This window comes from Gobio gobio, assembly GCF_949357685.1.
Source record: "Gobio gobio genome assembly, chromosome: 7".
NCBI classification, from domain to species: Eukaryota; Metazoa; Chordata; class Actinopteri; order Cypriniformes; family Gobionidae; genus Gobio; species Gobio gobio.
In genome coordinates this window covers 2,035,178-2,051,233 of record NC_137103.1, presented here as the reverse complement: position 1 = coordinate 2,051,233, position 16,056 = coordinate 2,035,178, and the positions used below count along the sequence as shown (strand labels likewise).

Here is a 16,056-nt window from a genome sequence, read left to right as displayed (position 1 = left end):
AGATGATGATAACAAGGACAATAACATTGAAAGTTCATTCACCACACCCTAGGAATCAATGGCCATGAAAGCCCTTGTCCAAAAATGCATCCCAAAATTTCCCAAGTGCAAACCTCAGCGTTGATATCAATATCACAGCAAACCCGAAATTTCTAAATTACATATGTGGCATAATCCAGTTTCAGTATCGTGGATTCTCATTGTGAATCGTGGATCATCGTGTCCGGACCGCTTCCTACATACAGACGAGGGCATGAAAGGTTCAGTAGACTATTTGCTCTAAATGAATGGTTATTGTCATGGTGTAATGAACAGAAGCTGCTCTTTGTAAATAATTGGAATCTTTTCTGGGAGCGGCCTAGGCTTTTCCGTGCTGATGGCCTGCACCCCAGCAGGATCGGAGCGGATCTTCTGTCCGACAACATCTCCAAGACGCTATGCACCGTATGACAAGTAAGTCAAACTACACTTGACTGTTCTTGTTCTGTAGTGCATTGTATAGAAACTGTCTGTTCCACGAATATTTAGGTCAAAATCCTCTATAGGATCTAGAGAAAATCTGTTCATTATTAAACCAGATAATCTTAAAAGAAATTAACAAAAACATTCTCTAAAACTAGTGTGGCATGACACGGAGGACTGGTGGAATAAATGATGAAGCGACTACGCCACTCTGGCACTTTGCCAGAGATAAGGACTTGCCCTTGGGCAACACAGGTTCGTGTGCAAGAAATGGGCAGAAGACGTGGGTAAAAATTATGAAAATTTTATTACAGATAAAATTTATATCTAAAGCAACAATGGAAAACAAATGAATACTCAATAGAATGTAATATGGGTGACCTGCATTCTCAGACACCTCTATAGGAATAAGTACAGGAGCCCAGGCGCAACAGGCGGGGGGTAAGGGCACTAATAGGCCTCCACAGCACAGCACAATTTAGTAACACCTGTGTGGAAACACTCACTCACACACCACTACACACTAGACATGTGCCGGTAAACGGTAATACGATATACCGCAATAATGAACATGCACAATATTGTTATCGTGGGCACTTCAAAATACCGTGAATAATTATTTATTACGAATTATTCAGATTTTTAGAATGCATTTTAAGAATACTTTACCCATCAACCGTTTAAAATGAACAATATGTAAAAGAGGACCGCGCACTGATGTAAACAAACTCAACGTGCATGAGCACATGGCTGAGCGCGTGAACGAGACACGCTGAAGTGCACATTCACTCTCTGACAGCAGAGGGCGCTGACGGAACAGCAGAAATGCAGCCGTTTCCCCTAAATACTTAAAGACTTAAGACTATTCATTTTCAAACTTAAACATTTTATATTTTAATCTGGACTAAATTACATGCCCTAGATATTGTTTGAATATGTTCTGATTGTTATTCAGTCACACACTTTACAATAAGGCTCTATTATTTAACGTTAGTTCATTCATTAACAAACTGACAATGAAAAATACTTCTAAAACGTGTATCAATCTTAGTTAGATGTAAATTTCAGCATTTAATAACACATTATTAATATCAAAAGTTGTAACTGTATTATTTAATGGACCTGAGCTAACACTAACTAACAGTTGCTTTTTTAACTAACATTATCAAAGAATAATAACTGTAAAAATGTAGTTATTCATTCTTTGTTAATGTTAATGCATTAACTGGTGAGACATTATTGTAAAGTGTTACCTATTGTTCTTTATAATTCTTTTGCACTTTAATCTGTTTTAAATATTTGTTTACTTTATACATTTGTGTGTGTTGCTTTATTGTATTTAAATGTTTGGTTCTTTTGTTATAAGAAAGTTATTAAACCTGTTATAGTATGACCACACTTTTTTGCAACACATTTCAATATCGTGATAATACCGTATACCGTGATAAAAGCTTCAGCAATTAATCGCAACATGAAAATGTGATACCGGCACATGCCTACTACACACAGCACAGCACTTGTGAAGCAACACCACCACCAAAATCCGCCACCTTCAACACCCAGCTCCTGTAACAAAGAGATGGTGTGTTACACTTGAGGATATTCACAAAATCACTGGTAGATTCACGAACACACTGCATCTAGCACGTCAAGGCACGGGATGTGAAGGCACTTTTAACCATGCCTTTCACCCATAAATACAACACATCATACACAAAATAACTTAATATACAATAAAGAATTATAAGAAAGTTATACCAACAAAATAAATTAACCAAAAAACATTAAACAAAAGAAATAAGAACAAATATTTTACAACCAACATACAACAGAAGAAAACAAAACCAAAGAAAAACACAACAAATGTATAAAATGACAGGCAAAGCAACAGCGCCCCTGGATGATAATTCCCACGAAGCCCCGACAGCACGAGATTTAATGGCCCATAGGCGCAAGTCTACCTGTAAATTTAAAATATAAAACCAGATCAGACAGCCCAACTGAAATGCCAGCTTATTGTCACTTTCAGCACATAGCTACAAATCGGTAGAATCAGATGTCTAGCACACGTTATCATTAAGTGCACAGGTGAACCAGAACGCTGCGGGCTCGTTCTATCAATCCGCGTCAAATACGTGCACAGGGGGGAACAAGGAACCGCTGATACGCAGCAGCGCAATCTATAATACAATTAACAAAAACATAAAACGCACTCTTTTATAAATAAACACTAACAAACTTTAAAACCACATACCGTATGGGTGCATCCGTGAGCTCACTTCATGGTAATACAATCACAACGGGAGACAAGTCTGTCGCGTCAGGAAACCGCATGTATTGAACTGCACAAGGAACCACATCAACCAAGCACCAGCCGCAAGGTTTGTCCCAAGTTACAGCTCTAAACAAGGATAATACCAATATGAAACAGCGCACTACTAAAAGTTAGCCAACATCACCAAACATACCTGACCGGCGACTAGAAATGACGCAATCGCAAGGGGGCGTGGCTCGTGACGCCATACAACTTGACGACCAAATTTATACCTGTCCACTACACAGTGATAGGACAATCAATGAGCGGAATAATCGCATGCAGCTGGAAAGGAGGGGATTCCTAGACCTGCCACACTAGGTCTCCTTAACATTCGATCGCTCACACCTAAAGCAGTTATTGTAAATGAAATGATCAGAGATAATAGTAAATCAAAGCTATGTCTGACTGAAACCTGGCTTAAACCTAATGATTATTTCGGTCTTAATGAGTCTACTCTACCAGGCTACTATTATACGCACGAGCCCCATCTGACTGGTCGTGGTGGTGGTGTTGCAACTATCTAAAGAGATATTCTTAATGTTACTCAGAAAACAGGACACATGTTTAATTCATTTGAAGTGCTTGTGCTAAATGTTACACTCTCAGATATAAGAAAAAAATTCCTATTGTCTTTTGCTTTGGCCACCATATATAGACCGCCAGGGCCCTATGTTGATTTCTTAAAAGAGTTTGCAGATTTTCTATCAGACCTAATAGTTACTGTCGATAAAGAACTGATTGTCGGTGATTTGAACATTCACGTAGATAATACAAACAATAGCCTAGGGGTTTCGTTTACAGATTTATTAAACTCCTTTGGGGTCAAGCAAAACGTGACTGGGCCCACTCATCGTTTTAATCATACACTAGATTTAATTATATCACATGGAATCAATCCTACTGATATAGACATCATAAAGTGTTGATGTCACCGATCACTACCTTGTAACGTGCACACTGCGCACTGCTGATATTTTACATACTGCTCCGCGTTATAGACCAGGAAGAACAATTCTCCCAAACACTATTGATAAATTCACAAATAACCTACCAGATTTATCTCAGCTGCTCAGTGTACCCAAACACACAAATGAACTAGAGGAAATGACTAGCAGTATGAGCACCATTTTCTCTAGTACATTAGAAACGGTTGCACCGATCAGATTAAAAAAGGTGAGAGAGAAAAGTACTGCACCGTGGTACAACAATATTACTCACGCTATCAAGAGAGAAACTCGTAATCTCGAGCGCAAATGGAAACAAACACGTTTAGAGGTCTTTAGAATTGGGTGGAAAGACAGCACTTCCCGTTATGAAAAGGCTCTAAAAGCAGCCAGGGCTGAGCATTACCATAAACAGATAGAAAATAACCAAAACAACCCCAGGTTTTTATTTAGTACAGTGGCCAGGTTAACAAATAAACGCACATCAGCTGAACAAAATATTCCAGTACAGTTTAGTAGTAATGACTTTATGAATTTCTTAACTAAAAAAATCGAAAACATCAGAAAAACAATTATAAAAGTACAACCGTTGACAGGGTTTTACGATTCAGCCTCAGTTATAACCCCAGAAGAACAACTGCAGTGCTTTACAACTATAGGACAGGAAGAGCGAAATAAACTAATCATTGCTTCTAAACCAACAACATGTTTATTAGATCCAATACCAACTAAATGTTACAAACAGAGGAGACACGGATAACAGAGGCAGGTGAAAGCAGAGTTTATTTGCAGTACCAGGATGTGAGCAGATGAGGTGAGAGTCAGATATGGTTCACTCTCCCGGAACCAGTAATCCACCGCAGGGATGTCGGAGGGCTCCCCGGACCACGGGAAGAGGGGAGGTTAATAGCCGAGTACGCACTGGAATGGGGTCAGGCCGGTGGTAGGTTGTCGGAGGGAGTTCTGTGCGTACTCGGCCCATCCAAGGAACTGGTTCCAGGAGTCCTGGTGGCCGTGACAGAAGGTACAGAGGAAACGGCCAATCTCCTGGATCTTCCTCTCCGTCTGCCCGTTCGTCTGGGGATGGTATCCTGACGTGAGGCTTACGGTCACACCTAGGAGCGAGAAGAAGGCTTTCCATACCTTGGAGATGAATTGGGGACCTCTGTCTGATACGATGTCTTCGGGGATGCCATAATAACGGAAGATATTGTTAAACATGGCCTCATCGGTTTCCAGGGCTGTGGGTAGTCCTCGTAGTGGGAGCAGTCGGTAGGACTTCGAGAAGCGGTCAACCACAACGAGGACACAGGTACAGTTGTCTGATACTGGGAGATCCGTAATGAAGTCTACCCCTAGGTGTGACCATGGACGGTTGGGAACGGGCAGAGGAAGGAGTTTACCAGCTGGCAGGTGTCGTGGGCTCTTAGACATGGCACATTCCCGGCATCCCCGCACGTACCTTCTGACATCAGCTGACATGTGTGGCCACCAGAAGCGCTGGCGTAGCAGCGAGAGGGTTTCATTGACCCCAGGGTAACCAGTGCCCAGTGATGTGTGCGAGGAGTGAATGAGAGGGATGTGTTGTGCTCGTGTGATGTACTGCAAACCTGGAGGGCAGCCCGGCGGCACGTTGGTGGAGGCATTGGTAGAGGGCAAGGTCTCCTCCGACCAGGTGATGGGACTAAGGAAGAGCTTAGTGGGGAGAATGGGTTCCTTTTCTTCCCCGGACCGTTCCTCGGGGCCGTGGATGCGGGAAAGGGCATCCGCCTTGATGTTCTTGGCCAAATCTCAGTCAAATCTCGTGAAGAAGAGAGCCCATCTGGCTTGTCGGGGGTTGAGTCGTCTTGCCTCGCGGAGATACCCCAGGTTTTTGTGGGCGGTAAGAACCAGAAATGGATGCTTGGCGCCCTCTAACCAGTGCCTCCACTCCTCCAGTGCGAGCTTGATGGCGAGGAGTTCACGGTTACCAATATCGTCGTTGACCTCCGCCGGGCTGAGCTTGCGGGAGAAGAAGGCACATGGATGGAGACGACTGGGGTTCCCCTGCTGCTGATATAGGACCCAAACCCACCCCGGTGGTGGAGCCATCCACTTCGACGACGAAAGGGAAGTCAGGATCGGGGTAGACCAAGAGGGGAGCTGTCGTGAAGGCGTCCTTCAGGGTCTAGAAGGCTTGGGTGGCGGATGGGGTCTAGGACAGATACTTGGGCTTGTTTCGGAGAAGGCTGGTGAGGGGGCTGGCGATGGAGCTGTAGTTCTGGATGAAGCGTCGGTAGAAATTGGCAAACCCTAGGAATCGTTGGAGTTCTTTCACGGATGATGGGGTTGGCCAGGACCGGATGGCTTCCACCTTCCTCTCATCCATCCGGATGCCACTGTGATCAATGATGTAGCCGAGAAACTGCACTGAGGGCTGATGGAATGAGCATTTCTCTGCCTTAAGGTAAAGCTGGTATTTCCTCAGGCGTTGAATAACCTCCGCAACGTGGCGGCGATGGTCGGCCAGGCTCTGGGAGTAGATCAAGATGTCATCAATGTAGACCAGCACGAACCTGTGGAGACACTCCCGGAGCACCTCATGTATGAAGTCCTGGAATACGGAGGGGGCGTTGGCGAGTCCATATGGCATCACGAGGTACTCGTAGTGACCTGTGGGCATGACAAAGGCGGTCTTCCACTCGTCCCCCTCACGTATCCGGATGAGGTTATACGCGCTGCGGAGGTCCAACTTCGTGAACACAGTGGCACCACGGAGATGTTCCAGGGCAGCTGGGACGAGAGGAAGGGGATAGCGGAACTTCACTGTGATGTTAGAGTGCGCGGTAGTCGATACAGGGCCGCGAGCCTCCATCCTTTTTCGCCACGAAGAAGAAACTTGAAGCAGCAGGGGAGGTGGATGGACGGATGTAGCCTTGCTCCAGCGCCTCCTTGATGTAATCCTCCATGGCCTTCTCCTCCGGAAGTGAGAGGGGATAGATTTTTCCTTTGGGCACTGGTTCACCTGGCAGCAGATCGATGGCACAGTCCCATGCCGATGGGGAGGCAGCTTGGAAGCCCGTTGGGGACAGAAGACGTCACTGAAGGGGGCGTAACAGGCGGGAACATCCACCGATCGTCTCTCTACCGGACTCTCGATGGACGTGGCACAGACAGGGAGATCTTGGGAATGCGGAGAGGGACGATTCGGCCGAGATGGGAAGCAGTCCGGGAAGCAGTTGTCGCCCCACTTCAGGACTTCTCCCGTCTTCCAGGAGATGACTGGGTTGTGCTGCTCTAACCACGGGCGCCCCAGGATGATGTCAGCGGTGGACTCCTCCAGAACCAGCAGGTTCCGAGTTCCTGCACAGACCTTTCCACCACTTTCTTGAATCTCTCACATTCACACTCCATACGATACACCAACCGATCTTCCATCCCTTTACACTTGTTCTGGAACTCTTCTTGTGATCAACATCCACACATTGTCTTGAAACATTCAGCAACCCGTCCTTCCAGCTCACTGTCTTTATCAGTAAGTTGTTCTATGAGGTTGGTAACAGATTCAGGAAGTGTCTCTCTTTCTACCACTGCATGAAAAGTGGGATTTTCGTCAGTATGTGGCACTGTAGATTGCCGTGGAACTTCAGGTTTACGACTGTGCACGGCAATTTGCAGGCAACACCGAAAACTGCCGTAAATTGTCTGAAATTGACGTGGGCCTTGCTTGGCAGTCGTCCCCCCATGACCCCCCTCCCCTTAATTCTAGGGGAGGCTTTATCATGTAAATAAACATGCTGTGAGCTACACAAATGCAAATCAGAGTAGCAGCAGGGGGAGTTTTATCTAGGTTCTGAATTTTTTTAACTAAAACAAGTTTAAAGTTTAAGTTAAAATGTTAACTTAAATTTAAGTTAAATGTACTCGTTTTAGTTCACATTACTAAATTTTTAGGGCAACCAGTTTGCTCCAATTTCTTAAGTAGATTCAACTTGTCCGGGCTCACAGTGTAGATTAATTACTCTGTATGTCATTAGCAATAACCAATGTTATGTAAAAAAAACAAAATACAGGACAGCAGTTCATGTCTTCAACCTTTAGAGAGGTTATGTAATGCAACAAGACAATGAACCAAAGCATACAAATAAATCAAGTAAAGCATACAGTTTACATACCAAAATTAACTTTTCCACCCTGCACTGTGAATGATTTCTAAATGGCTATTAATCATAAATGTGAAAAGTTCAAGTTTGTGTGTTAATAGTTAAGTCAGATTGTGTTTTTCTGTAATTGTCATTTAAATTGAGCTCACACCACATTTTATGAATTATCAATGCAGATTTACAAGAGGTGGTTTCCTGGACAGGGTTTAAATTATGCCAAGAGTAGGCCTTAATCTAGTTAATCGTGAGTTAAAAAATTGTTGCCTGGAACAAAGATTAAGCACAGATTACTAACACCTGGACTATGAGTCCTGAACTAAAATAAACTGGATTCATTTACAGTTTTATCTAATTGCTTACACACAATTTCTGAAAATATGGCTCCATTTCTTGTAACTCTACACACAAAACACACAACATGCAAAACATCAGACATCGCTTGCAAAAGCAACACTTTCTGCAAAACTATTTTAACTCTTCCAAAAATGTTGTTTTTGCATATATCTAACTACACACAAATATGCACAACTGAGGAATTTTACAGTTGAACTGAAATCAACTGAACTGAATCAACACTGAAGTCACTTGAGCTGAATATTGACACTATATTGGCCTGTTAGAGCCGGTTTACAGCAGAATTTGTTTTGAACTTGTTACTGAAGCTGCTATGAAACAATATATTTTGTTGTATGCATATTCTTTCTTTCTCAAACCTTAGTTTTGATTTCTAAGTGATCAATTTATGTATAAGTGTTTTCACACATGATCATTGGCTGTATGGGTCCTCAGTAAATTAATGTGGCATTTAAATGGCAAAAGTTATTCTTGTCTCTATAACTTATGGCTTCCTAAAGACACGTTTATGGGTAAATAAAATATTAATAATATAAATAAAATGAATATCAAAACATATTTTAAATATAATGAAGTCATTTTATTCTAGCACTCATCAGATGTTCCTGGAAACAAAACAGAGACAGAACAGTATAAACAAACTATACAACAAACTAAACACCAAATTACAAAAACATTATTATGTGAAAGTGAATAAAGTTGTGTGTGTGTGTGTGTGTTTTCAGTTATAAATATGTGCTGTGTAAATTAGCCTATATATACTTTTAGAAATTATATATAGCCTAACTTTAAAAAACAAACAATAACCCATATAGATAAATTATAATAATTGTATAATATTAAGCATTTACTTAATATACATTGTAACATTAGGCTACTTTACTCTAGCACAGTAGTCAGTTAAGCAATTAATTAATATCTTATATTAATATCTATGTAGCCTAGGCTACATCTAAAGGTAAGTCTGCTTTAAAAAAAAAAAAATATTACACTTCGACATGTACAGAATGTGCGCGTTAAGAAACACGTTCAAATGTGTCTTCTTAACATGTTAAAACTGTGCGTCGACTGTGTGTGTATGCCTGTTACACGACCAGAATGTGCGTGTCTACACATGCAAAAGAAACACGTAAAAAATTGCTGCTTGACGCGGACAAACAGTGCGTGTTAACACGGTCACAAGTCACGCGTTTCGTATAAAGAGATTTGGCCCCGGCCGCGTTCCATAGTAGAGCCCTAGTCCAATCACGTGTGAGGTCGAGGCCATGACGCGTAGAAGACGAGCTTTAAACTTTTTTTTTTTTTTTACATTTCCTATGTTTTCCATCCAAACATCCTTTTTCGTGATCAACAATGAAAGGACGCCGTCTTCAACTCTGCATGCACGCGGCCAACTTTTTGGACTCATTTTCAGGAGGCTGTCTTCGTCTTCACAACTCTGAGGCAAACTGCAGGCGCTATGAACCAGAGCATGGGTAATGTAACGTTACGATTTAAAGAATATGCTTTTATTCAGCTGTATAAGGAAATGGATGCGTTAATAGATCCGAGCTTAAAACTGCACATTTTGTTTACACAGACTATCCTCGCCTCATAATGAAGCCGTGAGCTCTTATCTGCTTGGAGCGATTTCCGCGAGTCCAGATTTAACCGCAGACCATAACGACATTGTGTGTAAGTATAACGTCCAAGTTAATGTTTTTCTCATTCCTTGTTTAATTTTACCGTGACTGTTTTTATTAATACCAGTCTCATGTAATTGTTTTCCAGCTGCCTGTAAGACGTATTATGAATCGACACGCCGCAGCTTCAGATACAAACAACCTGAACTTACATCGCAGGTGGAAACTAAGTTTAGCTCGGAGTCGATCAAGAAGAAAAAGGGTAAGATTTATTATATTAGATCAGTTTTTTGTCAATGTGAGTATTTTTCAGGTTACTTCTTGTCTTTATGGATTGTATTACAGTTGCTGGAAGCGAGATTGTGCTGGGTGAGGATGAGGTGGACATGTGGAAGTGCGCGACCATTGAACTCATATCTGAGGAGAAAGACGGCATTGTTGACGGGGTGTCTGGATGGATTGTGCGGCCACCGCCATATACGCCTGTGTTTCCCGAATGTTTTGGGCGCTTCTTTTTGACGTTTTTGGAGGACAACATAAGATACATTACTGCTGCACTGTACATAGTTGTGTGTTTGACAATAAAGCTCTTTCTTTGAATAAACAGCTGTGTGTTTATAAGCTCTTTCTTTGAATAAACGGCACGGTCCGGGCAAATTTTCCCATATATTCCTTGATGGTATGAATAGTGTAGTTCATAGCACAATAACATTACTATAAAACATAAATTATTACAACATAAATTATATATTTATTATTATTATTATTGGGGTTTACATTTATAATGAGCCAGGGTGACCAATAATGATTGGTTTGCAGTGATCTGCCAACCAATCACGAGGGATTTTTCTTTTTTAAAAGTAGTGGCCTCAGCCAATACTGAGTGAGTAAATTCAAGTCTGGCCGTTGACTCTCTGGTTTCGCTGCTATTCATATGCAAATTAGAGGAGTCGCACCTCCGCGGGCTCTCACCGGGGGGGGGGGGGGGGGGGGGGGCTCTCCACCTACGTCATGGTTCGTTTACGACAATTTGTGGCACAGACGAACGCGACGTCCGCTGCCTCTAAATTGTCGAAAACTGCCGAAAATTAGGGAGATTTCCGGGAGTATACAGGCGTTTACGGGGTCGAAAATCCCACTTTTCATGCAGTGTACTGCAGGTGGCGGGGGTGGTGGTAAGTTTAAGTCAGGGTTATCATCTATGCTGGCTTCACTTTCATTTTCAGAGTATATGTATAGATCACTATATCACTCATCGGAGTCATCACGCCTGAGACAGGTTTATTGAGGATGTCATGTCGATGAGGCAATTATTAGATATGAATATTATTAGATATGAATATTCGAAAGATCGGAGTCATCACGCCGGAGACAGGTTTATTGAGGATGCCGTGTCGGTGAGGCAATTATTAAACAGGAATATTAAAAAATTCGGAGTCACCACGCCGGAGACGGGTTTATAGGGATATTCATTTCATTCGGGACTGTGATTCAACATATCTTGTTCAGTGCTCAGTCTCTACACTACATTCCCATAATGTTTTCTGGACCAACCTAAAATTTTATTTTTTGGTCCTATTTAGGTCCTTCAATCACATTTGTGTGTGTGAATCAATGTACACATCACATTTCCATATAAAATATGGTTCCCTAAACGTTCTGCGACCATCCTGCATCTCGGAGTGTTTTGGGAATGTAAAATTTCTAGTGGAGAAGTTCCTGTTGTTGGAAGAACATGCATTGGTGATTGTGCAGTCTTTGTGCAGGACATCAGATGGTGATCCTGCTAATATGGCGGAGCCTTCCTGAAATGCACTGTGTAGTGAAAACCTCATGATGTAACTCCTCATTCTATGATGGTGTGATGCTGCCAGCAGAGCCAAAGCCTCTCCCAAACACATGTTGATGATTTCCCATGCAAACCAGTGTCTTCTTGCTCTGATTTTGCCTGATTTGTGTAATTAGCTTAGCAAATATTTTACATCTTGAATTTGTAATTGTGCTGCTTTTTGATGAAGCTGATTTAAATACACAAGTGAAATTGGGTGTGTTTTGACCCCTTAGTAAAGGCTATATTTCAGAACATCTTCAGAATCTTCCATTTTTAGCAGCGGATGAGAGGAGCTCATCGTGATCTACACAGCGATGGAACGAAGACTGATTCAGCTCTTTCTGTTTTCAGGTCAGTTTTTATTACCCTTTATTTTATAATTTTTTTCTTTATTATTTTTTATAAACATTTTATATACATTTTTCAAATTATTGTTCAATTTATTACTTAATCATCTGTTTTTATGGTTATTTTTGAATTGCAAAGGGTGGGTTGATAACATGGGGAACAGCTCCATCTAGTGGCTGTAGTTTTTAGCCTCTGGCCAAAAAATCCTCTGATGACAGAAAATAACGATATTTGCGTCATCTGAGGATTTTTTCCAGAAATAAAATGCATAATTCTCTCGTCTCAGGGGGATATGAGGGGGGAAAGTACCATAATTTGAATATACTATCAGGTTTCTACTGATACAAAGCCTAATGCTAAATCACTGAAGTTACCCTATAAGGACAACGAATTACCAGTGTCCAACATGGCCGAAAGAAAACGATCACGGAGGATTACAGGTATGTTGACCGTCTTTGTTACAGTGGGACACTGCATTTCAATGGACTGTACCACTCTAGTACTTGATGGCGTATGTTTTCTTCTTTGCTCTTCGGAATGAACCTGATTCCAATACTTCTTGGCTTCATCAAAATCACATTAAATTTGAGTCCCAATTCTGACCAGTTCACCAACATTTGCCACAGTGCCTCTTAACCCTTTAGGCGCCAGAGGTTTTTTCCTAAAACATTCGATTTTGACATTTTTATTTCAAAAGGCTATATCTTAAAAGTGATAAAAGATAGAGACTTTGTGTAAATTAGAGAAATATTGAGGATGACCCAAAGTTTATGTAGGGATTACATTTTCCCATCTAATTTGCATATTATGACGTCATATGGTGGTGGTCATCTTGGATTATAGAATTTTCATGAAAAGTCCCATGTTTAAATGATAAAATGCTGCACTTCTTTCCCCCCAAAATGTCCCTCACCTTCTGTATGCTATATTGCACAATACTGAATGCTCAGGTAAATAGTAAACAAACTGTGTAAATCATTACTAATAAATGGTACAAACAAACCGAATGCATGTAGCGATTGGCCTTTTGTTGTAGAGATTTTCCATTTACTACATACAGTAGGCACTCTGATTCCATGTATGGGGCACATATATATTATTCATATGACACACAAACACAAGTAGACTATGCATAATAGCCCCTCTGCCCCGTATCACACCGTGTCTGCTCCTGCTTCGAGCAGCGCGGCCAGATCTGCCACAGAGTGTGTACAGCACTAACACGCCTGCTAACTTCGCGATGAACACTCTGACCCCGGGAAACATTGTTCCCACTGACATTGGGCAAAGGACCATCTACATTGGGCAAAGGATTCACCGTTTGTGCTTGGTGTAGGGCTATAGTTTCACTTTCAGAATCACCATCATCTTCTGAAGGCAGATATTCCCCTTCAGAATCAGGGTCCGCGAATAGTAGACCCAACACTTCATTGCGGGTAAGCTTTATTGATGCCATTAGAAAATAATTATTATAATAATCTAATTTCAATTCTCGCTGACATTGATAATATTGCTCTGATAAAATGGCTCACTCACACACTAGCTCCGCTTTTATTCGCACCGATTCAATGCGCTCTTGCTCGAAGATTTTGTATAGAAGTGTGGTGGGAAGGCCCTTTACCTTCCCTTATAATCTTCCCTTATAATTATATGTGGATTGTAAGCCAATTTGCTGTCACTATGGAGGTATAAAATGCGATAGACCTGTGCTTGAGGTCAACGTCATTTGCCGACGACCTGTGTGCGCTCCTGATTATGCACGCATCATTCGTCATCGGTATGTAACAGGCGTTTACTAGGTTCAGGTGAGACCTTTATAATAATAATATTAAATGGTGACATTCTATTTTATTCCAGGTGCTCTCCTAAAACGTTGGAGAGCGTAAGCTGATTGCTCGATTGCCATTCCCTCTCGTATGGTTCAAATCAACGGATTTGTTTCTCCTGCAGATCTCACGCTGTTGTGATTTGCTAGTTGGGCGCGTTTCACGTCCTGCCCACGGATAAAGTTGCTGTCTTGGTTTTGTTGATTTTGCTTTATATTTTCTTTTTGTTTAACTCGTCTTTATTTACATTTGAATAGAATTGATACTCTTTGCCTTATTTAGTGCCTTATAATAAGCCTTATATATATCCTAATTTAGTGTTTTCTATTTTGCAAAGAGCTTTATCCTTTTTGGGGTTTGTTTTGCAGTACATTTATTTTGTGTGGTTTATTGATTTATCCTACTAAATGTAACTATATTTTTCTTTTGTATTTTTCTATTTTTTTGGTTTGTTAGGCTAATTATTGTAATTTGAGATTGGTTTATTTTCTGTAAACTGTTAAAACCAGTTTGCCGTATGCTCCTGCAAACTGTTAAACCCAGTGTCGTGTATTTTCCTGCAAACTGTTGAGATCAGTTTTGTTTATTTTTCTGTAACCTCAAATCCATTGTTTTGTATTTCTTTAAATCTTTTTGTTAATTCTTATTTTGGGTTTAATTTAAATTGACATAGGGCAATTCAGCGCCTTAATTATTCTGTGTGCATTTTTAGTGACTCTCTTAAGCTTTCTCTGTTCTTGTGTCACAGGATCTGGGTGCCAAAGGCAGGGAGGCTGGCTCTATTCTCTTCTAGGTGGTGGTGGTGTGGTGTTCACAGTGTGCCGTGTCCATCCGTGGAGTATGGTGTGAGTGCGTGTGTTTGCGTGCACTGGTGAAAGGAATGATTTTTCTGCTAGAAGCAGCCTAATCTTTGATAGCCTGACCCTGCTGGTAAGCCCCAGTTAGCTGGTTTTCCTGTGACCTTGTTAGAGTTAAACCCTTATGATGAGCTGCGCTTGGCTGAGGCCTGACATATTTTAAGGATTGTTTTAACGTTGTGTAACTTAATAAAGTCAACTCTTTTGTATTGTCACCCATGTCTCTGAGCGATTATTGATGAACGAACTTGCGTGTCCTTTTAGAGACACTACATTCTCTGGGTGTAACTCCCAGAGTGGCGTAGTTGGTAAATTATCCTCTGTTTACACCTCAGGGTTGCCACAGAAGCATGACGTTTTTTTGAGTCGGGAATGAAGTATGATATGTCTGCCATCTAGTGGAGGGGAGGTCGAATGAAATTTGACACCTTGTTTGACAAAACCGGCCGTTTTATTCAGTGCCGCATCTTGTAGAGTAAACTCGACCGTGGCGCCTAGAGGGTTAACAGACTTGCCAGGCGAGGATTGCAGTTACACAGTATAGCCAGTACAATGTGCTTCTCCGGCATATTCTTTCTCCATCTCAAACACAAATCTTGATAATCAAAAGTGAAGTCTCTTATGCTTTCCTTTTCCCCTTGTTTTCTCTCCACCAATCGTCTTGATGCCACATCCTCATAATCTTTACTTTGAATGATCTTAAAAAAACATCTTTGAACTGCCTCCAACTATTCACTGTCCTTCTTTCTGCTTGCCACCAGTCTTTAGCGGTTTCTTTGAGCACTGTGTTAAGCAGCGCCAGGACTTTCTGATCACTCAAAGGCCGAACTGCAAAGTACTCCTCACAGCGTTCAATAAACAGAATAGGGTCTTCATCTTGCTTATTACTAAAGCAAGGAAAGTCTAACTTAACTGGAGGATTGTAGGGCATTAACATAACTTGTTGACCAGTCAAGAGAAGACTTTGCTGAACTTCATAGGTATGATGCTGACTTGGCCAGAATCATGAACACCACAACAAGTTTTGGATGTTACAGGTGTGGACATTGGAGTCAATGATTTGAACTTGGCTTCAAGCTGCACATCCCTTCTCTTTAGGCAGTCTACCATTGATTGACCGAGTTCCTGCACAGACCTTTCCACCACTTTCTTGAATCTCTCACATTCATGCTCCATACGATACACCAACCGATCTTCCATCCCTTTACACTTGTTCTGGAACTCTTCTTGTGATACACATCCACTCATCGTCTTGACACATTCAGCAACCCGTCCTTCCAGCGCACTGACTTTATCAGTAAGTTGTTCTATGAGGTTGGTAACAGACTCAGGAAGTGTCTCTCTTTCTACTGC

At 41.6% G+C, this 16,056-nt stretch overlaps 2 protein-coding genes across 2 annotated transcripts in view; both read left to right on the top strand.

The window, feature by feature from the left end:
* The first annotated feature begins 353 nt into the window (after window positions 1–353).
* The window catches only part of LOC307128853 (putative C-type lectin domain family 20 member A), a 50,782-nt gene continuing 35,079 nt past the window's right edge, over window positions 354–16,056 (top strand). Inside the window, exon 1 of the mRNA XM_079820864.1 lies at window positions 354–453. Coding sequence (XP_079676990.1) covers window positions 438–453 — 16 coding nt within the window. The 5' untranslated portion in view covers window positions 354–437. The remainder of the gene's footprint in view (window positions 454–16,056) is intronic.
* On the top strand, window positions 9,466–10,440 carry LOC307129007 (uncharacterized protein; the record flags this gene model as incomplete). The annotated part of the gene is made up of 4 exons (XM_079821119.1): window positions 9,466–9,694; window positions 9,799–9,893; window positions 9,990–10,103; window positions 10,187–10,440. Exons 1-4 carry the CDS (start codon window positions 9,573–9,575, stop codon window positions 10,438–10,440), a joined length of 585 nt encoding a protein of 194 aa, XP_079677245.1. The 5' UTR covers window positions 9,466–9,572.